General features: G+C 35.5%; 1 protein-coding gene across 4 annotated transcripts in view; it reads left to right on the forward strand.

Moving 5' to 3' along the window:
• WDR7 (WD repeat domain 7) overlaps positions 1–26,607 on the forward strand; it is a 458,806-nt gene that overhangs the window by 89,878 nt on the left and 342,321 nt on the right. For all 4 annotated transcript variants that reach the window (XM_027868951.1, XM_027868954.1, XM_027868953.1 and 1 more), the window contains 2 exons: positions 3,826–4,040; positions 24,737–25,494. In XM_027868951.1, the coding sequence (XP_027724752.1) occupies positions 3,826–4,040; positions 24,737–25,494 (973 nt within the window). The remainder of the gene's footprint in view (positions 1–3,825; positions 4,041–24,736; positions 25,495–26,607) is intronic.

A 26,607-nucleotide genomic window follows, 5' to 3' on the forward strand; every position in this document is an offset into this window, starting at 1 on the left:
TAGGATGACTTCTAGATTGCAAGTCTGGGAGCCTGAGAGGTTGATGTTACCCTTGACAGTAATATGGCGGTACGAGAAATGGAGGGTTTAGAGAGAAAGATAATGAGTTCTGTATCAAGTGAAGCAAATTTTCTCTTTGTCTATCTCCAGAAAGACATATCTCATTCTACATTTTGAGTCTATCTGATAAACTCTGTCACCTCTTTGTTAGAAGGTGAGTAGTTTGAGTTATCTTTGGTCTTGTGGTTTGTCATTGCATTGATAAGAGTTCTAAAGTCTTTCAAAGTTGTTTCCTTTATATTGTTCCTGTTAGTATATAAAAGACAGTGCTTAGTACTGTGCCTGGCCATAGTAGGTCCTTAATAAATGTTTATTGACTTGACTCCTAGTGATGTCATTTCATTCCACATCATTTCATATAAGCCTTGCCTTATTTTTCTGAATCATTCATTCCCTTTCATTATTTGTTATAGTTCAATAATATTTCATTACATTTATATACCATAATTTGTTCAGCTGTTCTTTTATTGATATTCTTCTTGCTCTAGTTCTTTGCAACAACAAAAGTTGCTGCTATATTTTTGTAAATACAGGTTCTTTCCCAGTATTGCATCTCATGCTGATCCTTAATTCAGTTTCATAGCATGGGTTGTACTCATCAAGATAAATAGGTAGATGATATGGAGGAAGTGACATGAGGAATCTAAATATTGGGACTCTGGACTCTGTTACATCCTTTTACAGGAGTGGTGGATTATTGGGTTGAGTTGTTTGGTACATTTATTCTCCTGGTTCTGTTCACTTCACTCTGTGTCAGCATATACATATCTTCTATGTTTTCTCTGACACTATCCATTACATCGTAATTTTTTGCCACAATAGTATTCCATTACATTCATATATTCTAATTTGTTCAGTCATTCCTTACCTGATTGGCACACCCCCCAGATACTGGTTCATAGCCATCATGAGAAGAGCTGATATAAGTAAATAAATGATATAAATATAAATATTTTTGTACATACGAATCAGTTTCCTGTTTCTTTGCTCTTTTTGGGCTACAAGCCCAAGACCATGCACTTTTGTGACTTTTTGGACATAGTTCTAGATTGTTTTCCCAGATGGCTAAACCATTTACTGGTTTTACCAACAGTACTTTAGTATGCCTGTTTTCTGTAGCCCCTCCAAAATTTGACATATTTCATTATTTGTCGTTGTTGTCTATTTGATGGAGATGAGATGATATCTCAGAGATGCTCTGATTTACTTTTCTCTAATTGTTAGTGAGTTGTTACATTTTTTCATGTGGCTATTGATAGCTTGTATTTTTTTCTTTTGAAAACTGCCTGTTAATATGATTTAATAATTTACCTTTTGGAGGAATGACTCACATTCTTATAAAGTTGAATCAATTTCTTATCAATCTTGGAAAGGGTTAACTGAGACTTCTTGTAAAATTTTTTTTAGTTGCCTATTTAAAATTTTTGTTCATACAAAACCTTGAAAATTTTATGTCATCCTTTTTCTTCCTTGTTTCATCATCTTCCCTTATTCATAGTTGTAAAACAGATAATTTCTTCATCCTAATTTGCTTATAATGTCACCTTTTATGTCTTAAGTAAAATGTCATTTGTAATTTATCTTGGTATATGGTTTGAGATATTGGTCTGCATCTAATTTCTGCCAAACTGCTTTTGTGGTAGTTTTTCTTTTTTCGTTTAACCTAGTAGTGAGCCTTTCTCCTGGGAACGGGGATCTTTGGTTTTATCTAACATTATGTTACTGTGTTTAAGAGGAATTGAGGTTGTATAGGAGCTAGAGCTCTGGAGTTGGAGTCAGGAAGACCTGGGTCCAAATTTTGCCTGAGATACCTCTTAGTTGTGTTACCATAGACAGATCACTTAACCTTTTTCAGGCTCATTTTCCTTATCTTTAAAATAGAGATAATAATAACATCTACCTCACAGAGTTGCTGTGAGGACCAAGTGAGTTAGCATGCATAAAGTACTTTGCAAACCTTCAAGTGCTACATAGATGTAAACTATTCTTATTTTTTATTATTTTATACATAGTGCTTTATGGTTACAAAATATTTTCATATTATCTTTCTTTTTTAGAGGGCTTTGCAAGCATTATCTGTTTATAAATGAGGGAATTGAACCGCAGGGAGGTTGAGTAAGATCTCTCACACACAATAAATGGTACAGTTGGTACTCAAAGCCAGGTCTTGGTCTCGTGTTCTTGTCTGTTATATTGCCAGTCATCTTGACGTTTGTCTTGCTACTGGACTTTGATGACTCTGGAGGAGAGAGTGAGGCTGATGACTTTGCAGAGGTTTGCTTCACTTAAGTCCAATTCTTGCACAATTCAAGGTATCACCCCATGATATCATTGGTCCTCTTTGAGAACAAACGATGAACAATAACTACCAGAAAACATGCTTTCATGTTAATAGTCAAGCTTGTATAGTGCCTTCTATAATTTCCCCTCCCCACCCCCCACTCCTGCCCCAAACCATTCAATCTTGCTTTGAAATGGTCTTGAAAAAATGCCTACGTTGTCATCATCTAAAGTGACACCTGAAGATCTCTCTGTGGGTAGCATTTGGCTAAATGTTTCTCTGCCTGCTGGGAGAGTAGTGTTTGGTAGCCTGATGGAGACATGTGAATCTCTCTTAGCTGAAAATGTTTTTTCCTTCCTCAAATTTTCCTAAAGCCATTTGTCTGCATCTCTCATTTGTTTCCATCATAGTCTGCTTTCCATGAGTACATTTGGTATCTTTCCCAATAGAACTTAAGCTCTTTTTGGAGGACTGTCATTTTTTGGTATTTAGATCCCTGTTGTCTGAACACAATGCTTTGAAAGTGCTGAATGAATATTTATTGAATTACATTGAATAGATGGCCAAAAACAGGGTATATACATGAAAAAAAAGAGCAAACAGGTATTTTGAAATTTTCTTGTTGTTTTATAAGCACATTAAGAAAAAGATTGGATTTAGCCAGAATCTTGGGAATGGTTAAGTTTAGCTATGAGAATGCCTCCAGAGAGACATTTATCCACTCATCTTGTAGTCCAAGATACTTTTGTGGAAAAAATGAGACTTTGTGAGTTGTGTAAATGGAGGGAAGATAACAATATGGTTAGTAGGGGAAGGATTTTCCAGCCATACATATCAACTTGAGTGAAAACTTAAAGGTTGGGAATAGAATGATTGGTTTAAGAGATCATGAAGCAGGTAAATTGTAACACATATTGAGGCCAAGGACTCTTGTGTGTTTGGTGGAGAAGGTAAGGTCCTTCAACACCAAACACTGTGCTCTGCACATAGAATTATTGAAGTAAATTTTGGGGGCAGCTAGGTGGCGCAGTGGATAGAGCACCAGCCCTGGAGTCAGGAGGACCTGAGTTCAAATGCGGCCTCAGACCAAATGCTTGACACTTACTAGCTGTGTGACCATGGGCAAAGTCACTTAACCCCAGTTGCCTAAAAAAAAAAAAAAAAAAAAGTAAATTTCCTTGGTGATTGTGGAGGAAATGTGGTGACAGCCTAGAAAAGGTTTTTCTCTTGTCTATAGCTGAAGTGGAATGGAAAGCCACACAAGGGCTTTACAGGCAGGTAGTAGTAACTTAGTGAAATTGCCTAGGGAGAAAGATGCATTCGTTTTGAACATTGGAGTAGGGAATTGATGAAGTCCAGAGTAATATTTGAGATAATCACTGACGGACATGTTGCAGATTAAAATTTTTTTATTTATTGTTTTAAGTAAATTAATTGAGGTTTTAATATAATGCAATATACTTAAAATGTTCCTTTTTTTTAAGGTGCACTGGATCGTTGTGTGATGGGGATTACAGCAGTCGAGATATTGAATGCTTGTGATGAAGCAGTTCCTGCTGCAGTCGATTCTCTTAGTCATCCAGCTATTAATTTAAAACAGGCTATGACAAGACGTAGTCTTGCTGCTCTAAAAAATATGGCCCATCACAAGCTACAAACCCTTGCCACTAATCTCTTGGCTTCTGAAGCATCTGACAAAGTAAGTTTTGTCTATGAATACGTGAATTACTTAGTTCTCAAATTAGTAGCATATATACATATATATATATATATATATATATATATATAAAATTTAAGAGTTTTTAGCATTTGTCTTAGACTTCTTGAAGAAAACTATCGTGAAGGTAACTCATTTTCTATGTTTTATTGTAGGTTACATATTTTATATATATTTTCTTTTAGGAGTATTTCAAACATCATTGTGAAACCTTAAATTTCAGTGACTTAAAAAGTAGGTTCTAAATATTCAAATGCATATGACTTTTTAATATCACTAGTAGCATTTTAGAATAGGTAACATCTCTTATTTTAGCATATTTTGGCTAATGCTTGAATCCAAGTTGATTTATCCTCAGGAAAGAATGTCATTTAGCAAATTCATAAATTACTAATCATTTGTTTTAAATCTGACATTTTGCTTTCATTAAGGCCATTAATCCCAAGAATATAAGAAAATGCTTGAATTTCCCCAAATATGTTTGAATTTTACTTGTTACATTCCATAACAAGGAACCCAACTCAATATTTTCTTAACATGATGCCTATAATCCAGATAAAAAGTATAAGTTGCATTGTCTTTCATGAATTTTATAATTATTCTTTTGTTCTATAGCTTTTATGTCGCTGTTCACTTTGTAAGATGTGCTCTGTGGCACTTTTAATGTTTTCTTATAAGAGTCGCGATGCAACTGTCTCTCTGGGAATGAAGGACAAGGATAGCATGGATAATTGAAATCTAGAGATAATCCCCAGACCTCATTTGAGTCAATAGTTAAAATCTCTACCTCTCTTAACCTTTTAGCAGTGCTGTTAGTAAGTAGCAAAAATGACTGATTTGAATTTATAACATTTTTTCCCCATGTGCTACTTATCCTCTGGAGCAAGAAATGTGAACATTGAAATGAATAAAAGGCTTATAATTCACAAATTGAAAATTTAGCCCAGGAAAAATTGAGTTGACTATATATGAGACATAGGTAATTTTGGATTTCCAGTAGTAATTGGTAATAATGCCTTGTTGCCAGTTCTGTTTCCCTGAAGTATAACATTTGACAATTATGTTTTGTCATGGCTTTTGGATGTTAGAAGGCTGAACCTTTTCTGCATCATTTTTCTTTCCTTTATCCCTAATCCCTAGAGGGTATGGAAGAAGCCATAACTTAAACTTGACTGTCATGACCACATTTTCTTTGAAAGAGCCACACAGATAGACCGTCTATTGGAACCTTGTTTTTATGTAACATGGTTTGTAAACCATTAATATTAAGTAATAGATTTGGACATATGACATTGTTTAAAGTTTTCTCTGATATTTAATTTTGAGGTATTTTTTTTGAAAAACAGGCATATAACATATATTTTCAAATATAAATAACTTTCTTCAGGTTATCCTCTGGAAACAAAAATATAGAAAAATCATTATATAACTAGAAACTTAAAAAATAAATTGTCATTTACAAAAGTCTTTTATAAAATGATTACAGTCCATTATGTGATTTTTACAGTCTTGTTTGTCCCAGTTTTAATAGCACGCTTTATAGTGCAATTAGTGATAAAAGCACCAGATATCAGAGACACTACACTTATGTATTGTAAAATATATGGCTTGTGAACATACTCAGTCCTGTGTAACAGTGGTAATTGTTGCCTAGCCTACCAGGAAAACAATTATAGGAGGGGAAAAAGGCTTAAGAAGCTGAGGCTGCAAAGGGATAATCATTTTATGAAAAATGTATGCTGACGGGACCATTAGGGATTTTGTTCACTGTTTGCTCATGTTCAGATTATGGGTCTTTCTGAGAGAAATAGAAATGAGCCGTCCTTGGATGACATTAGTTTTATGATCCTGAGGAAGAAATGTCTCAAAAATAAGAACAGAATTCCTAATGTGAATAATATGACCGAAAGTCTACTAGTGTGGTGGGCTTCTTTTAAAAATGCAGGGTTTTATAATATAGAATTGTGCCTGTCATTGGAGATCCATATCCATTTTATATCATTAATAACCTGATTTTTACTCATTACAATAGAATTCTCAGCTGTTAGTCATGAATATTTTATATGAGTAATGCTGTTAATCTCTTTGACTATGGAGAGTTACTTTATACACAAAAAAACAAATAATCTACTGGTCACAGGTTTTTTGTTTTTTTTTTTTGTTAACCAGAAGATAATAGATTAAAAAAAAATGAAATTATCTTTGTTTCCTGTAAACTTAGGCAGCACAGTGGATAGAGTCTTAGGCTTCATCTTTGTGAGTTCAAATCTGGCCTCAGATACTTACTAGCTGTGTGATCCTGGGCAAGTCACATAACCCTGTTTTCCTTAGTTCCTCATTTGTAAAATGAGCTGGAGAAGGAAATAGTAAACCACTCTGGTATCTTTGCCAAGAAAATCCCAAATGGGATTATGAAGAGTCAGACATGACTGAAATGACTGAACAACAACAGTACTTCAAGCTTAGGTTTTTCTTGTTGGATGAGTCTTTCTAATGACAAGGCAAGAGTGTTTTTATTAAATGATTATTGTGTGCAAGTCACTGTGGTAAGCACTAGGGATACAAAAATACAAGCAGAAAGAGAGACTCTCAGCCCTCAAGGGGCCCACATTTTAAATGAAAGTCGTCATACAAAATAGAGCTAGAAAGGGTAGAGTAGGAATTATACATGTGGGTAGGGTCATGGTGGTAAAATCCTTGTGTCAAAAGCAGAACCAGGAGGGCGATGAAGGATAAAAAGATAGAAAGATAGATCTTTCCCCAAATGGAAACACCTAGAGGAATTCACCAATGGGAAAAGGGGGCTGGAGAGGTGGAGGTAGGTTCCAGGGTGAGAAGGTCCTGTCCTGGAGAAAGTTCTAGGATAAAGGGACAGCTGTGGCATTTGGTGGCAAAGTCCTGAGAGCTAGAAACAGAGCTAGGACCTTATTCTATAATTTCTAGCATACAAAAGAACTGTGTCCTCCAAAGTTCATTTTTAGACAGTGTTTTAGTATCTAGAGTTAATTTTCCTTAGAAATACATTGTGGTATGTATCCTAGACAAGTTCAAAAAAACTCACTTCATAAGTATCTGAAATATTTCGTTGAAGTCGTACTTCACTGACTTTCTGTGGCATGGAAGTGCCTCTGGCTTTGTGAAAGCTCTTTCCTATCAAATAAAGAAATGCTTTAAGTTCAGGTCTCATGAAAGACTATGTGTTTGCTGTCCAATTACCACACTAGGTAAAACTCTGAGATTTGTATCCTTATAAGCCTTGGCACATAGGAAGTGAATTGTTTTATCTAAGGTAAAGCATGAAAATGATATCTTAAGGTATATGATGGTTACTGTCTTCCCTTCTGGAGAAAATATTTCAACTGACTAAGGTCTTTGAAGAATTTGCTGTAATATTTTGGAGTATGACCTCATGATCAGTTTGCCAGAGAAGTTCTCTAGGGATAGCTTTTCATATGAAGGACAGTGAACGAGTATCTCACTTCAAGAAAGTGTGGAGATCAAGGAAATGTTTGTAGTGATTTTTAAGAGTGTGCAGTATCACTAGCCCTGGCAGAAAGTCTACAACAGATCACCCTGTACTCTATTTACGGGAAGACATAGTCAGAAGTCACCCAGTATGAGCTAGCATTCAAGGGGTCTCAGTTGTTAACTTTTTTTTTTATTCAACAAGTATGTTACTGGGCATGTAATATGTACTAGGCCATGGGAAATACAAAGAGATATGAAAAATTCCATTTTCAAAGAGCTTGTGTTCTGTAGGAGTGATCATTGATCCATTAGTCTATTTAGATAAATGTGTTGAGGTAGGAAAGTGATTCTCCAACTGTTCTTTTCCCTAGTTAAACTGTATCTGAATTATTGTGTTCAATTTGGGGTAGCATATTTTAGGAAAGACATTTAAAAAGCAAGGTATTGTCCTAAGTGGAGCAATCAGGATTGGTTAAGGCCTAAAGATCATATAATGTGAAGATTGCTTGAAGGAAATGGGAATGTTTAGAGATTTGTGGGGGCCATTATAAGTATTTTCATGTGTTTGATGGATCATTACATGAAAGAAGAATTAGACTTTTTCCTTCGTGGCTCCTACTGCAAAACTAGGAGCAAATCTGCTGGAGTTACATAAATGCAGATTTTGACTTCAGATAAAGAAAAACTTCCTTGCATTTAGAGCTATCTCATTTAGAGGTGATGGATAACCTTGGGAGACTCTGGATTCACTCCCACTGGATGTCTTCAAGCAAAGGTTGGAGAACTACTTGATATGTGTGTTTTAGAGGGGGTTCTTATTAGGCTTATAGGTCTCTGAGTTTAGCTCTCAGTTTATATAAGCTCTTGTCTATTTACAATGAAGAACACAGTAGCATAAAATAATACTATTGCACTTGTTAAATCTTTCATCAGTATTGTGAGTTAAGTAGACCTTTTACACTGGTCTGAGAAGCTGTCACTTAAAAATGTTTGCTTTTAGGAGAAAATATATTTCAAGTTTCAAACTGTGATATTTGGAAAAAATTGCCTCTCACAGTGTAATTGTTACTAGTCTCTAAGGGAAGGAGAATCATGCCAGTGGAGCCTTGAAGTCAAGAAAATCCTTTTTTCCCACTCTATACTCCTTAACAGGGCTATGCGATAGAATAGGATATAATGGGATCATTAAAGATGGGAGAGGGACAGGAAAAGGGAGACAGAGAAATATTTAGTAATAGCTGACATTTGTATGTAGTGTTTTATGTCTGCATCGCTATTTACATAAATCATTTCATTTTATCTTCACAACAACCCTTGAGATGAGTGCTATTATCTCTATTTTGTAGCTTTTTTTATGTCATTTTGTACTCTTTTAGGCAGCTTGATGGCACTGGACCTGGAGTCAGAAAGACCTGAGTTCCAAACTAGCCTTAGATATTTATTAGCTGTGTGATTTTGGGCAAGTCATGTAACCTCTGCTTCAGTTTCCTCAACTGTAAAATTAGGATAATAATAGCAATTCATAGGATTGTTGTGAAGATCAAATGAGACAATGTTAGCAAAAAGTGCTTAGCACAATGCCTTGCATATAGCAGGTGCTTTATAAATGTGACCTGTTATTATTACTGAGAAAACTGAGGCATAGGTTGGTTAAGTCAGTTAATAACTAGAAGAAAAGTGGATCCTTAGTGACTGGGAGAATGGCTGAGCAAATTGTATTTTTTGAATGTAATAGAGTATTCTTGTTCTACAAAAAATGACAGATATGAAGAATTCAGAGAAACTTGGGAAGACTTGTATGAATTGATACAGAATGAAATAAGAAGGACTAGAACAATTTCCATGATGACAACACTAATGGAAAAAAAACAGTATTTAAAGACTTCAGAACTCCTATGAATGTTGTGTGTGAAATCATGACTTCAGAGGACTTTTGGTGAACCATGCCTCCTGCCTCTCAGCAGAGAGATGATACCCAATAGGTGTGGAATGAAGCATCCATACATGGCCAGTGTATTTATTTGCTTTGCTTGAATGTACTTATTTGTTGTGAAGAGGGATTCAAATAGAGGTATAGGTCATTAGAAAGTTACAGTGGTGCAGGAAAAAAGCATCAATAAATTTAAAAAAAATCTTGGAGGTAAATGGAAGGAGAAAAGCTGGTTCAGAAGATGTAGCTGGGTTGAAGGAGTTTTTGTTTTTTTTGTTTTTTTTTTTTAGGGGAGAGGTCAGATTTGAATTTTTTGTAGGTAGAGGAGAAGGAAGCAGGGGGAAAAGATAGGTTAAAAGACTAGAGAAAGAGAAGACCTAATTGTTGTAATTTGGTCCTGCAGGTGCTAGGAGAGAATGAAATTAAGGGTACAAGTGAATAGTGATTAATGACAACATAAGCATTTTGGGAGCTGTAGCAGTTCATATCTGATACTGTTGATCTTTTCAGTGAAGTAGGGAGATATCTGAAGGTTACCTTTTTTTAGTAAAGTAAGAAACTGTACTACCTACAGAGAAGGGGGGTGCCAAATTATGATTAGGAATTTGAGAATTTAAAAGATTTGGAAGAGATGTTCTGTAGAATACAATAGGGAGTCAACTTAGATGAATCTTTATTCTTTAATTGCTGAGCAATGTTTTGGTTCCATTTTAGTTTAAAGACTCTAAATTTGTAGAGAATCAGTTGATTGAGTTTCAGGACTCCAGCTGTGCTTGCCTGCCCAGAAAAAGTAATTGAGAAAGTTAGCTAGCAGTGAGGTTAATCCTGGCCTGGCAATGTGCACGGTGAGTTACATCAGGAAAAAAAAGTAGGGGCAGGATTCCAGAGTGTTGGAACACATTGATGTGGGTCTACTAATGTTGGTTTTACTTCCTGGAGAAAGAGGGAAAATCAGAGAGGTGCTGATGAATTGTGGAATGGACGAGATAGAAGAATGGCAGAGAGGAGTGTCAGTGTTAAAGATTTTGGAAATCACAAACTGTGTATCTACCTTATTGCCTACCACAGAATTTTGTATACTGTTGAATGAATTAAAGATATGTCCATCCAGTGCATTGCTGTGCTTTTAAGTGCCTTAAATGAAATAGAAATGAACTTCAGTCCTACATTGCTAATTGCCTGTTTAATGTCCCTACCTGGATATACTGTTGGCATCTCAAACCCAGCATATCCAAATTGGAGCTCATCTTTCCCTTAAACCCACCCTTTTTCCAAGTTTTCGTATTTCTGTTGGCATTATCATCTTTCCATTCATCTGGGTTTTCAACCTCCATCATGTTTGACTCATTCTTTTCTCTCACTACACATATCTAATCAGTTGACAAGTTTTATAGATATTTCTTGCACGATATATCTTGGATTTATCCTTTTCTAACCACTCACAAGTCTACTATCCTATTTTAAGCCCTTACCAGTGTTGCCTGGACTGTGCCAGTGGGTTCTTACTAGGTCTCATTGCTTTCAGTTTCTTCTCTTCCATTCATCACACAGGTACCAAATTTTTCTTCTAAAAGCACAAACCTGAGTGTGTCATTACACTGCTGTCAAAAATCCTTAGCTTCCTATTGACTCTAAGGAAAAAAAATACAAATTGAAGCATTTGGAATTTAAAACTCTTTACAGTCTGGTTCCAGCCTTCTTTTCCAGACTTAGTTCTCATTACTTCTTTTCATGCTTTCGATGTTATAACCAAGCTAACTTGCTGCTTTACAAATTTGTCATCCTAAATTCTTTCTATTTATCTTTGCCTAAGGCTCTACATCTCTGCCTCTTATTATCATTAACTTCCTTCATGTCTCAGCTTAGGTACCACTGTACCACCTCTGATGAGAAGCTTTTCCTGATCTCAATTTTTAGTGCTCTTGTCCCTCTCAAATTATTTTTTATTCATGTATTTGCATATGTTTTGACATGTCCCTTAGAATGTGAGTTCCTTTGGGAAAGGATCTGCTTTTAATTTTTGTATCCCCAGCATAGCACAATGCGTTATAGTATGAGCATATTAGAAGGATAAGTAATTAGGATTTTGAAGACACTAAGGATGATGGCAGTGTCTAGGATAGATAGGAGAATTTTAAGTCAGATTGAAGTCATATGAGGAGGGTTATACAATGTCTGGAGTTTGGTAAGCATGGGGATGATGAGGTAGGGGAGGGTTGTTATGTTATGATAATCCTTTCTTGTTACTCAGATCAAGAAAGAAAAAGCAATGACAAAATTGGAAAATCATCAGGATCTCTTATCATTGCCTTATATATCTCACTTTATTGCCTCATTAGGAAAGAGACTGGGAAAATGAAGGGGCTATATTCTAAAAGGTCAGTAGGTTTGTACTCTGTATGATTAGTGTGGAAAAAGCAATTTAGGAGTCAAGTCCTACCTAGTAAGAACATCCTGTCTGCCTTCTCTTTGCAAAATTAAATCAGCACAAGCACTTCAAATTATTTTAATTGAGAATTTTAATTTCCCAAAGAAAGGGGAATTTTTTTTTTATGGGGGCAATAAAAAATAGAGGGTATGGCTTTGTGGATAGCCAACTGGACTTTTTTAGGTGTGCTGACTTCTTATGTCTTTTGGTGAGAACAACTGTTTAGTACTATACTCCAGAACTATGGTAAGCATATATGAAAATAGTATGCACACAATATATTGTATAATATATTATTAATCTGTTTAAATGCATGTTTTAAGTTTTCTAGAACCAGTTCCCAAATCATTCAGTTCAATATTACAAACATTAATTAAGCAGATACCTTGTGAAATTCATTGTGATACTTTACTGGGGACGCCCTTAGATAGTTTACAATCTATTAATTCAGACCCTTATTGTTCCTTACCTAAACTATTGTAGTTGTGTTCTAAGTGGTCTCCCTACCTCAAGCCTCTTCCCATTTCAATCTATCATCCACTCACCTGCTGCAAAGAAGTTGATTTTTCTAAAGTGTAGATGTGACTATGTCATTCCCCTTCTCAATGAGCTCCAATAGCTCTCTGTTATCTTTAGGATCAAATATATATACTTTTGTTTGGCATTTAGATCTCTCCATAACATGGCCTCTTCCTGCCTTTTCAGTCTTCTCATACTTTGCTGTCTTCCAGTAGTTACTCAAACATAGCAGTCTCTTCTCCATATCAATACCTTTGTATGTCTGTCCCCTTCACCTGGAATGCTCTACCTCCTCACTTGTGCTTTTTAGTTTCTCTGACTTCAAAACCCAGCTCAAATTCTGCCTTCTGTAGGAAGTCTTTCGCAGTCCTTTTTACCCCCTCCCCCTGTCAAGTTCCTAATAACTTCCCTTCTCAGAGTACTTTCCTCCGGATATGTCTTATATGTTTATAGTTGTTTACATGTTGTCTTCTCCCTTTAGAATATGAACTCCCTCAGGACATGGGCTGTGGATTTTGTGTTACTTTGTTTTTTTGCCTTTCCTTGTATCCTAGTACTTAGCTCAATGCTTGGATGATAGTAAGTAAGCTCTTAAATTCTTGACTTGGGAGAAAATTATGTGTAAGCAACTGTGTAAAGTCTAAGTTTGAGTGTAATGGTGTAAGGTAGCAATCCAGACAAAGTACTGTAGATAAATTTGAGGAAAGAGAGAGAGCCCTTTTATCTGGGGCAGAGGAGATCGGGGAAGGCTTAATAGCTGAGAACAAATCTTTGAACATGGAAAGGCTCATAGGCAACTGTGTCTTGATGTATAAAACTTGTTATTGGTTCGCTAAATTGCTTGTAGCTTCAACATCATTTTTAAGATAGCATAGGAAGAAGGCTAAAATTGGAAAAGATGTCTTGTGGTGCCTGAGTCACGTGAAGATAATTTTTGTCGACTTTACTGCCAGAAAACAGTGAGGAGCATTGAGAGATCTTGAAGCTATACCATCACATAATTATTGACCACAGTTTTCTTACTCCCCAAATGCTGAGTAATAACAGTAATGGCTATGAGAACTAGCATTTCTGCCAAATTAATTCCTTTTATGTTAGGATGAATTACAGGAAGAGGACAAATTAGGGCAAAGTTGTGTGATTCCATCCCAAATGCTGACATTTGTTAGGAAACTGAGACCATGTTTTATATCTGTCTTTCAGATTGTGGAGCCCAAACCCCTGAAGGTTATGCATATCTTTTATTAGCTTTTTTTAGCTCTTTAAATATGGCATATGACTTATATAATGTGTCACACATATATGTGTCAAACTTTTGTTTTTTAAATGTGTGAAAGCATTACTATGATTAATAAAACAACTTTATTTAACAGCATTACTTAATTTGTAAGAACTTTTTACCATCATCTATTTTTAAAATCAGTTCCTATACTGTGACTACTGTCTTGTAGATGTCCATGAAATTTTTGATTGTGTAGAAGGGGTCCTGGTTTGAGAAAAAGGTTAGGGACCCTTTACCTTTCTAGACCTTTCTTCAGTTCCATGGCTTTACTTCAGCTTTTATCAGATAGCAAAGTTCTGGCTATTTGGAACCTTTAAGAAATCACCTTTCTGAAGTAGATTGTATAGTTATCTGAATTGTTGGACTCTATGGAGTATTAATTGAACATTTTTCTTTATGACTTAGTCATTGTTATAAACATCAGTCATGATGTTTTAGGTATAGCTAGAGATGCAGATGACGGTATTTTTCTGTCTTTCTTATCTTTTACTTCTCTACTAAATTTTTTCTTCTTTTTCCTTTGACTTTCATTGTACCATAATCTTTAGGCTTTCATTCTACTTCTCTGACTGTTCCTTTACTGTCTTGATTTTTTCCCCTTCCTGCCCAATAAATAGCAGGTTTTCTGTTTTTTTTTTCTTCTCTCTAAACCCTCTTGTTTTGGCTTCAGTAGTTTCTTCTGGGGAGGATTCCAAATCTTCATCTCTACTCCTGGCTTCTTTTTGGAGGACTCTTCATTGGATATTTACGTGTAGATATTTTGTCATCATTTCAAAATCAAGATGCCCCAAATAGAAGTTATTTTCTTCTTGAAATGTGTTCCTTTTTCTTAATTCCCTGTTTCCTTTATTGATACCAGCATCCTCTCAGGTTTGAAACCTCATGTGATCTTTGACTTTTTCCACTCCCTTCCCACATGTCATTTCTACCACTATAATGTAATTAATATTCGTCCCCTGAACTCTAGGTTAATGGAAAGAGAGCTGTGTTTGAAGTTAGAAGACCTAGCTTTGAATTTTGACTTTGATATTACCTGTATAACCATCTTCTTTTGGACTGGTTTTTATCTGTAAAATAAGAAAGTTAGATCATGTGATTCTTGGTCCCTCAGCTGTAAGTCCTATATTATGCAGTATTTTGTACCTTTATCATTTATTTCTTCTTCTTGGAATGTTCTTCCTCTTCATCTATGCTTTTCAAATTTCTACTCATCCTTCAAAGCTATTTCAAATTTTATTTCCTCCGTGATAACTAACCTCATTCTTCTACTTAGAAGTAATTACTGCATTCTGTTGTGAACTATACTTATTTGTATACATTTAACCCTAGTGACTGGGAGAATGGTGATGCTCTCAGTAGAAATAGATAAGTTTAGGAAGGATTGGGTACTTGCTGGGGAAGAGAGGGATAGTGGTCAGAGGTGTGGATAAGGAAGAAGAGGGTAAAAATTGGGAATTAGAAATCCCTGAAGGCTTACTGTTCATAGATACTGTCACTATCATCAATGGAGATAAGTTCTTATAGACGTAAACATCCTGTGTTAAGGTTGAACCTATCAGTCCTGCATGCTGCCTGTAATCATATCAACATCACTCTCAGTGAGTAGGAATTTTGATTGGGAGTGTAGGGAGGAGGAGTGAACGAGGAGATGGATATTTGACAGCATGGATTGGACTGCTGCTCTGAAGAGATGCAGTTGTGTTGTAAGGTATCCCTTACTTTGGAGAGGGCCTCCAGAACCTGGTAATTGTTCAGTGTCTTTAGTAAAAAATCGGGGAAAAAATCCACACGTGCAAAAGCTGAGAACAGTGTTTCTGAAACCTGGGGTTGGGATTTGTGGGATGGTGTGGGAAGTCACCAGGAAGGGGGCTTCTACAAATAGAACTTACACTGGAGGTTGAATGGAGGGTTCATATACCATTTTTGATGTTTAATATCCTTGTGACTAGAGGCAATTCATTGAATCTTCCCAGGCCTCAGTTTTCTCATCTGTAAAATTAGGGGTTTAAACTAGATAGCCTCTGAGGTCACTTTCAGTTCTAGATTTATGATCCTATGAATTCCTAGCTGTTTGATTTTCCTTTTTCTGTTACATGATCACCTTGTATGCTTCTCATTCTACTACTTTGGATTGATTAGAACTAGTAGGAAATTCTGTCATGGCAGGGGGTGGGTGTACCAGTTCTTAGAGTAAAGTATGCATGTTACCTCGAAATTTCATAATTCCTTTCTTCCTAGAAGTTCACAGCATTTTCAAAATATCAATGTGAGGTAGATAGAGGAGCCTAGTGGCTAAGGTATTTGCCTAATGGCGCACACAAGTTCATAGGGACCTCACACGTCATCTCGTCATTTCATAGATGACACAACTGAGTCCTAGAGAGGTCAAGTATTTTGTTTAAGGGCACTCAACCAGTAAGTGGCAGAGCTTGGATTTGAATCCAAGGCCTCTAAGTGCAAATCCAGGGCTCTTTCCATATGCCAAGTTAGTTATATCCTATCCCAATCTATATCCGATCCTAATTTCTCCCTTGAATTCAAATCCCACACAATTAATCTGTTCATTTTACAGTAGATAATGACATAAAAGTATTGCCATATATATTGAAGGTGGTAATGGTAAATTATAGTTCAGGTAGAAACTGTAAGGAAATGAAAGAGGTATGATTTTAAAATTATTTTTCTCTATCAAGTATCAATGTCTTCATCAGTAGACCAATTATTAGTAACCATCCATTGCAACAAAAAGGACAATAACAACAACAGCAATGATGTGCTACAGGAGGAAAAAATGTTGGTTGACTTAAAATGCCGTTGAACCTTGCTAGTCCTATTTTTCTTTGCTGTCTCATATAATTGTTTCAAATTCAACATGTTCAGACACATCTGATGATCTACCCTACTTCCCCACATGGTTGACTACTTTTTCTTTATGGGGCACCACCACATCCTTCCATTCACTCAGGTTCACAATCTCAGAATCATTCTGGCTCTTCTCTTTGCTTTTTCCTTATCTAATCAGTTGCCAAGTCTTACCTGTTATTTCTCCATAAATTTTGACCTTAGTCACCTTCTTTTCACTTACATCGCCATTAACCCTATTTCATCCCTTCACCATTTGTAGTCAGGGTTATTTCATGAGCCTCAAAATCAGTCTTTTCCTTCTCTTATTCATTGTCCACAGAGTTGCTAAAATAATCTTGCTAAGGCACAGATCTGATTATGCCATTCCTTGCTCAAAAATCTTTATCATTTTACAGTTGCCTTTCAGATACACATTCTGACTTCAGCCGACCTTTTTAGATTTTTTTCACATTACTCTTCTACTCTTCACGGATACTATATTCCAGCAATGTCTTCCTTGAACTTGGTGTTCCATTGTCCTCTTTGCCTTTATGCAGGCTGTAGCCTTTGCTTGGAACACAGTTCATGCTTAACTTCACATTTTAGAATCTTGGCTTCCTTCAAGACTCAGGTCAATTTTTCTCTTATACCAAGTCTTTTCTTATGTTCTTAATCATCGATTCCTTTTACATCCTCCAGTTATCTAATATTTATCTGTGAGTACATGTTATAATCCCATTAGTAGAATGCAAGTTTCTTTCTTTTTTTGTTTTTTTTTTTTTTTTGCTTATGCAATAGGATTAAGTGACTTGTCCATGGTCACACAACTAGTAAGCCACAAGTGAGAATGCAAGTTTCTTGAAGGCAGGGACTATCGCCAGCTTAGCACAGTGATTTCTCCCTACTTAAAACTTATTGAATTAAATTTATGGTTAAATTAGATCAAATTCAATGTCAGTGTTATAGCAAGATCTTAATACATTCTTGTAATAAATTGATGTTTTCATGTTACTTAGGCACAACTTTAGTAAATTATTTTTTTCCACTCTGCATATTTCAAATGAATTGAAAAAGATTTATACATAACCTGCTAAATATTTAGGTAAGGAGTAGTTTTCTTATATTGTAAGACATAAAAAAAAAGCCTATATGAGGCATTTCTTTTAAAATACTCTTTAATTGATCAACTGATTTAATACTTGCTTCTTGTAGGCAAATAGTCTGGATCCATCTGGGAAACTCCTGATATGAAAACTTCTACTGATGCAGGTTGATAGACTGTTCCCTCTGAAACTTATCATCTTAGAGGGTTATTTGGAGCTCTGAAGGGCCAGGTGATTGCTGATGTTCCCAGAGCTAGTGTCATAGGCACGACTTGAGCTTTAGTCTGTCTGATTCTCATGGTGTCCCACAAGCCTCCATCCCCTGCCATGAAGTGACTTCTTGTGAAAGCCTCCCTTAATGAAAACCAAAGAGGAAATGAAATGACTGCTCTGATGATTAGATCATAACGACTTGATAGCATTCTACCTAAACCTTGCCTCTGTTTTGCTTTGAGAATTAAATGATTATATGCGATTCCAATTGAAGTTCATTTATAGAAAGGAATTCAATTCATTTAAAAATGTATTCTTAGTGACTCTTAATAACGGCAGTAGAACAGCAGAGGGCACCAAACATCCATCCCTATTTTACTGTTGTATATTTTCTTGATAGTCCTGTCTGTTCTTGACTTAAAGCCATTAATATTGAAATAGAATATTATGGAAATTCCTTAGGATTGTGAGAGAATGTGTACTTCATATAGGTGTACCATTACAATTTAATAATATCTTCAAAATAGTTTATGAAGATGCCAACTTATTTTAATGACTATACTTTTCAAATTTAATGTTGCCTATCTGTGTCAACGAAAGTAGGATCTTTTTGACAAGTATTTTTCATATGCTATTAGCTAAAATGTTTTTCTCTTTATTTCTCATATTTAAAAAGAAGTATGATAAAATCAATTCTATACTCTGTACTTAGAAAATAAAAAAAATCCTCAATGTATGTTTATATACATCAGTAATTGCTTTACAAATAAGATTGTCTATTAAAATATTTTATTTTGCTATATATTTTTCCTTATTTCAAATATTAATCATAATATATATTTATATGCATATGTAGCTAGATTACGTATTTGTACTTATGCTTCTTACTTGATTCCTTAGTGTCTTACAATTTCATAGCTGACTCATAAAGCTGTTTTTCTTTTTATTTCTTCTATCGGTGCGTTAGCATAGACATTTTTCTTTTAAAAAAAACATTTTTAGTTTATTTTCAGTTCCAAATTCTCTCCTTTCCTCCTCTGTCTCCCATCCATTGAGAAGGCAAGAAAAGTAAAGCCCATTACAAATATGTATAGTAATAACATAGAAATTGGCTGATGTTATAATGCTAATGGGCAGAGGTTCTCCATATTTTAAGCTAGATCTTTGAACAAATTAATATTTTAGTTGATAGGTTCTCCATTGCTTGAACAAGAAAATTCTGCCCAGAATTTTGTAATGTTTAAATTCTGGGTATTAAAATTGTAATGCCAAAAAAATGAATTACACCTAAAAGTTTTAAAACAGCAGCATTTAAATAAATAGTAAAACAGTATAATTGCCACCATTATCACAATTTTGTTTACTAGCCATTTAGTAAATTTAAACTGCAGTGCAATACTTTATAACATTGGTGTTTGGTGGGGTGGAAGAAATGGGACATGACAGACTTAATAACTGTGTTCTTGGGGAAATGAATTTTGTTAGCTTTTGTGTGTGTGTAATTATATTTCAGAGAATAGGTATCTCTAAATTTATGTACTAATGAACCATTTAAAAAAAAATGGACTCAACTGCATTTTTAGCCAAACGACATTTTGCCCTCCTGTAGACAACACTTTTACTGTGCTTTTTGTTGCATTATATGCAACTGATTTATGGGTTTGGATAAAGAAGTTAATACTTGAATGAGTAATAATAATTTTAAGTTTATAGTTCTTTCATGTTTTCTTATAACGCTTAATAAAAAAAATATTATTTTCACTTAGTCCCTTCAAAATGTATAGCAAATCTCTTTTGTCTTTTTCTCTTAGAAGATAATAAAGGATTTACTAATTTTATATTTTTTTTGTTTCATTTGATAATAGAATGCTTAATTAGCACTCCAAATACTAAAATTTATACTTTTCTGCATAGAAAATATGTAGTTATAATGTATCTACTTTAAGTGTTAATGTTAAATATTGTTATACTATCCCAGAAACCTTTTTTAAGGTGCATACTCTGTGTGTGTGTGTGTGTGTGTGTGTGTGTGTGTGTGTGTGTGTGTGTGTAGTGTATTTGTGCATCTGTGGTTATAATCCACAGATTTTTTTTTATATCCTGTTTCTTACCAAAGTCTACATAGTATTTAAAGAGAATTTTTAAATTTTGTCCCTAATCTTTATCACAACTTGGCCTCTTTTACCTTATAGTTTCTTTAAATCTTACTTCCCTCTCTATACTCTTTGATCCAGTCATATTGCTCTGTTCCACACACAAAGCCTATCTCTGTACCATTGCATTGGCTGACTCTCTGACCTGCAATGCAGTTCCTCTTCACTGAAATGTCTTGAAACCCTTGGTTTATTTTAAGAATCAACTCATGTGTCTCCTTTTAGATGAACCTTTTCCTGAGTCCCTTCACCCTCTACCCACCCTCAACTGGTAGTATTCTCCCTGCTAAAATTATCTTGTATTCATTTTGTTTATATTATGTAGGCATATGTCTATGGATACATTGTCTTCTGGGACTGTTTCTCTTTGTCTTTGTGTATCTCCAGTCCTTATTTCCTGATACATAGTAAACACTTAATAAATTGTTGATTAATCAATTGGTTGTTCAAAAACAAGCACAGTAGAAGTACCCTAGTGGTGGGGGCAAAACCAAGCTTCTAATGTCTTTATTAAAATTATGCAATGCTTTTATTGGATAGATAGATCTGGGCAGTTTTTGGAGATGCAAAATGACTTCAGTGAATTCATAAGATTCGGAAACATGATGTATGTATAGCTAAGTACAACTGTCTCTTTCCTATAGTCTGACACATTTTTCACTTTCCTCCTCATTCTAGCGTGAAAGCTATCTTCGCCAATGTTGGACAGTTATAGTAATGTCATTCTAATATGTTGAGAGTGTGACCTGGTGACCACTATGTCTCTGAACTATCACTTTACGTGATATATGACTTTTGTGATTTGTAACATATACTTTGGAGTTGTGGAATGATATTTTAACATTTATTCATTGACCATTTTTTCCATATACAAGTAAAATCCCATTATGTTGAACTCCATGGAATGTCAAGGTTTTGGATTTTCTTTGGAAAATCCTTTCATTCCAAAGAAAATCCAAATCCTTTCTTTGGTCCTGAAGAGATTCTCTAAAAATTGCTAGATATCATATGTCTATCCCCCAAGACCTCAACAGAAAAAGTTAACTTAGAAAATAGCCTAGTGCCTATAATGAGGGAAATAGAAGTTAGAGGAAGGATCTAGTGATGGGATCAGTATTCATAAATTTGAAAGTTTTTCATGATTTCATGAGGAAATATATCTAGGCTTTTAGAATGGAAGTGAATGTAAAAATCATCTATTCTAACCTTCTAATTTAAAAGATGAGAAAAACTGAGGCCTAGAGAGGGAAGTGACTTGTCTGAGGTCAAGTGATTTATTATTAGAAAAAGGACAATACCCAGGTTTTTCAGACTCCTAGACTACAGCCTAGGGCAGTTTCTATTATATTACATTTCTTCTTAGAAAGGGCAATCCTTTGGCTTTAGCCAAACGGGGTGGTAATAATAATAGCTTCAGTGTAGTTTCTGAGGCATTTATTAAGCACCTGCTATATGCAAGGCATTATGCTAGGTGTCTTGGATACCGATATAAAATCAGTAATCCCTGCTGTCAAACAGCTTATATTTTTGTCAGTATTGGTGGAAGGAGGGAGACAGATGAGTAAGTATGAAGAGAGTACACAGATGAGTAAGTATGTAGAAAAGTAAATAAGAAATAATTTCTGGGTGAATAGTAATAACTTGAGTGGAGGTCAGGAAAGAGTTCATGTAGATTTCACCTGCGCCAAACCTTGGAAGCTAGTGATTCCAGTAGGTGGATCATTAAGTGGGGTTTGGGAATGGGGGGAGAGCATGAGAGAGCGAGTGAGTATACTCCAGGTATAAGTCTATGCAAAGGCTTGGAGGTGGGAGATCAAATATTGTATATAATAACCAGTAGAGCAGTGTGGATAAAATGTAGAGAATGTAGAGCTTGCATTTATATAGCATTTTGTGGTTTACAAAATGCTATCTAAAATCTATGAGTTGGGCAGTAATCATAGCTAATACATACAGTGCTTTAAGATTTACAAAGTATTTTGCATACATTATGATATTTGAGTCTCAAAACATACTATGGCATCATCACAGTTTTATGAAAAAGGAAACTAGGGCTCAGACAGATTATGAGATTTGTCTGTGGACACATAGCTAGTTACAGGGAGAGGTAGGATTTGAACCAAATAATTCCTGGGTCCAAGTCCAGCAATCTTATCTACCATATAATGATACATGAGTCGTTTGAATATTGTTTTCTTGATTTTTTCAGATGAGCATACTGAGGCCTGCGGAGGTTGAATGACTTGTCCAAGGTCACACAAATGGTAAAGCTATGGTGATGAAGTGGATAGAGCACTGGGCCTGGGGCCAGAAAGATCCGAGTTCAAGTCCTACCTCAGACACTTATTAGCTGTGTGACCTTAGGCTGTCACTTAACCTCTGCCTCAGTTTCCTCAAGTATAAAATCTGGATAATACTATACCTACCTCCCAGGGTTATTTTGTAGATCAAATGAGATAATATTTGTAAAGTGTTTAATATAACACCTTGACTTGCACATAGTTCATGTTTTTATTGTTGTTCTTTGTCCTCAAAGGGGACCAAAATGACATCATGATGTCAGGGTCAGTGTACCCCAACTATGTGTCTGACTATTGCTGATCAAACGAGTTTGGAAGACTTTACCACAGGTTGGGCACAAATAGTCCATATGAAAATTTGGAGTGGAGATGTCTCTAAATTTGCACATCTCACATTTCTTGGAGCTATTGCAATTCTGCTTTGCTCATAGAGTACAGTGCTTGCTTTCTTTGATGTGGGCATGCCATGCTGGGTGGTCCTGTGCCGGTGCAACACCTTGCACATAGTTAAGTGCTGTGTAAATGCTATACCATCATTATTATCATTATCATCTCTGGTTTTTTAGTTCTATGTCTGGTGCTCTTCCCTCTATACTGTGCTACCTCTTTTAATGAAGGTGTTGTATATCACAGCTAGATTTTGTTCTAAGCCCTCAGGAATATAAATAAGAGGAGTCTTGGCCAATCACATGCACATATGAGTATCTTTCAGGTATCTTGGCACATGGATGGGTTTGTTGGGTCCTAGTGAAGAGAGGTTGACCTCTTAAAAGAATGATTGGCAAACCTGGGACAGTTGAGAAGAGCTAACGGGGGGGTGGGATGGGTTGGAGACTAGAACAAACAATTCTGAAGATTATATATATCTTCAACTGTTTTGTCCATAAACCTCCATCTTCTCGGTCATTCTTGCTTTGTCAATAATTTTTGGGAAGAAGTTGATTCTTTATTATAAACCGATAGTCTTTAGCAATATAGATACTTCTTGTTCTTTTACACTGAAAAGAATTTTGAATTTTAGGGAAAAAAACAAAGCTATATCCGTTGCAACTTGCAGATATACTCTTCTTCTTTTCAACTTCATGTTGACGATAAATGTTCTAGTCTATCTAATGTCAAGATCATCTTGTTTTATTTATCTTCATTCGCTCATCCATTTATCTATTCATTTGTTTATTTCTGGTCAGGTGACTGACTGAATGAATGAAAGAATGAATGAATGAATGAATGAATGAATGAATGAGTCTTCTTATATTGCCTAGGCTGAAGGTATAGATTCAGTTAGGGTCCTGATCCCACTATTGATTAGCACAGACCGGGGTGGGGAACCTGTGGCTTTGAGGTTGCGGGTTCCCTGCCCCTAGCACAGACACTTTGACCTGCTCCATTTCCAATCTGGGCTAGTTTGTCTCTCCTTAGGCTGCCTGGTGGCTTCCTAGCCCGACAAAGGCTCACTACATATTGGTGTCAGCTTTAAATAGATGCTTGATTAGCTTTAGCCTTACTGCAGTTCAGAACTTCTCAGTTCAAGCCATCTTAGTCTCTAAGTAACAGGGATTATAGGCATGTGCCACCATGCCTGACTTAAAATTAGCTTATTAACAAGATGATGTAGATCTTTAATTGTGACCTATGTATGCTGCTGTGTGTATGCCTACATTATACGTATATAGTTAGTTCAACAATTATTTGAGTGCCTCATGTGTCTTTAATAGCTCTGCCAGATGGCAATATATATGCCTGAACAGCTGTATGTGCACACATGTATACATGCACAATGATTAATTGTAGGCCAAAATAATCTTGGGTTTATCTGTTCTTGACTTCTGAAAGTAATTATTAATGAAGACTAAGTTTGGGTTGTTTCTTGGTAAATTAAGATTCTAGAAATTATTTCTTTCTCAGTACTGATTTAAGCTTATTAGAAGAATGAAATTCAGAAAATCTTGGTTACTTTCATGATTGATCTGTAGTGTGAACACAGTTATAGTACACTTTCTCTATTTTTCTCTATACGTAGGGTACAAATAAGTTATTTCCTGTAGTTATGTGAGTACTATGAGAAATTTTAAGGTAACATTGTATATATATGTATATGTATACAAACACATACATACATACATATATAGTACTTTAGTTTCTTTTTGTTTTTAACTCATAATGAAGGACTTTCTGAAGAATTTGATTCTTGGCCACCTTCATAGGAATTGGTAATTTTCCTGTGTTCAGCTTATGTTTGAGCATAGCATTTTCTATATCTCCTAAGTCTGTTACAGCTCAATAACCAAATATGGGGGAAGTTGGTATATATTTACAGATTTCTAAATAAACTAATTTAATGCATTTTCAAATTTCTTATTTTTAATATTTGATTTGATATATTAATGACATGAAAAGATGCTTTAATTATAACTGTTTTTTAAAAATGTTTATTGCAGGGAAATTTACCTAAGTATTCTCATAATTCTCTGATGGTTCAAGCAATAAAGACTAACCTAACAGATCCGGACATACATGTTCTCTTCTTTGATGTGGAAGCATTGATTATTCAGCTACTGACCGAAGAAGCCTCTAGGCCGAATACTGCCCTTATTTCCCCAGAGAGTTTGCATAAAGCATCTGGCAGTGCTGACAAAGGGGGCTCTTTCCTGACTGGCAAAAGAGCAGCCGTACTCTTCCAACAAGTCAAAGAAACAATCAAAGAGAACATAAAGGAACATCTCCTTGATGATGAAGATGAGGATGAGGAGATGCTGAGGCAGAAGAGAGAAGAAAGTGATCCAGAGTACCGATCTAGCAAATCTAAGCCATTGACTTTATTAGAGTATAATCTAACAATGGATACAGCAAAGTTGTTTATGTCCTGTCTTCATGCCTGGGGTCTGAATGAAGTTCTAGATGAAGTTTGTCTGGACCGCCTTGGAATGCTTAAACCCCACTGCACAGTCTCCTTTGGTCTTTTGTCAAGAGGAGGCCACATGTCATTGATGCTTCCTGGTCATAACCAGCCTGTATGTAAGGCGTCCTGTGGAAAACCAAAATTCTCAGCCACTGAGGGAGTAGGAAAAGGAACCTATGGAGTATCCCGGGCTGTCACCACTCAGCACCTTCTGTCTATTATATCTTTGGCAAATACTTTAATGAGTATGACCAATGCAACTTTTATTGGTGATCATATGAAGAAGGGCCCTGTCAGGTGTGACAATGATTGATTGATTTAATTTCATTTGTTGTAATTTATTTTGTGCTTTTTTTTTTTAAGGTCCACTTTATCTCTGATTAGCACTTCTTGTTTTCTATGCTCTGCAGAGACATGTACATAAAGAATTCTTTTAGTATGTTCTTGATATAGTATTATTTTCCTCAGGTTGTAAGAGCAAATAGAACAAAGTTATACCAACTAAAATAGTTAGCAACATGGATATGGAAGAGATTGATATGGTAGAGAATAGATTTTAGCTGTAGATGTTATTTATAATGACATTTCAAGGTCAGCTCTTGATTAAATACTATCCATGGAATTCCTGCCTGCTAAATGTTTCCTCTAAAATTCAATTCAGGATGCTAAATCTTGTTAGCATGATTGCTCTTATTGTGTATCTTTGCCTGTTCAATGATTTGCTTTAGATTTTTCTATAAAGTGTAGTAATGCTTTAGTGCAATAATTAGGAATTTATTTAGGAGTATTAAAAGCTCTTTTGGGGAAAAAAGCTTTTTATATGCAGTGGAGCTGTCTGTCAATGCCACCAGAACATTAAGACTAAATGGTGACTTCATATTTCCTCAAGTTATAAAAAAAAGCAAAACAAAACCCAACTTCTCAAACCCAGCTTTTGTTCTTTTGTCCTCTGCAAGCTGATCTAAAATTTTCATTTTATTAATTTGAAGACTGAAGGATCTCCTGTGATTTCATGAGTATAGGTAACTCTATGATAAGGAAACTTTGTACCATTGCAGGCTGGAGACTTTGTCTTAGAGAGTTGCTTCAAGCCCTGCAAGGTTGAGTGACTTTCCCAGAGTCTCACAGCCTTTGTGTGTGGTAGGTAGGGCTTGAACCCCTATGTTCCAGGCTTTGAAACCATATGGTATGAAACCTTATAGTAACTCTCTGTTACTATACCACAGTGCCTCTGCCTCTCTGCCTCGTTCTCTCTCTGTCTCTCTTCCCCCCCCCCCCCATCTCTTTTGGTTGGCAGTGTACTATCCTAATAGAGCTATACTCTTGGATGGTAGGGCTTTAAGAACTTTTAAATGTTTAAGTATTTTCCCTTTATATGCCCTGTGATGGGCATTATATAATCAGTGATAA

The sequence above is a fragment of the Vombatus ursinus genome, unplaced genomic scaffold (genome assembly GCF_900497805.2).
Source record: "Vombatus ursinus unplaced genomic scaffold, bare-nosed wombat genome assembly UNPS02014791.1, whole genome shotgun sequence".
NCBI lineage: Eukaryota > Metazoa > Chordata > Mammalia > Diprotodontia > Vombatidae > Vombatus > Vombatus ursinus.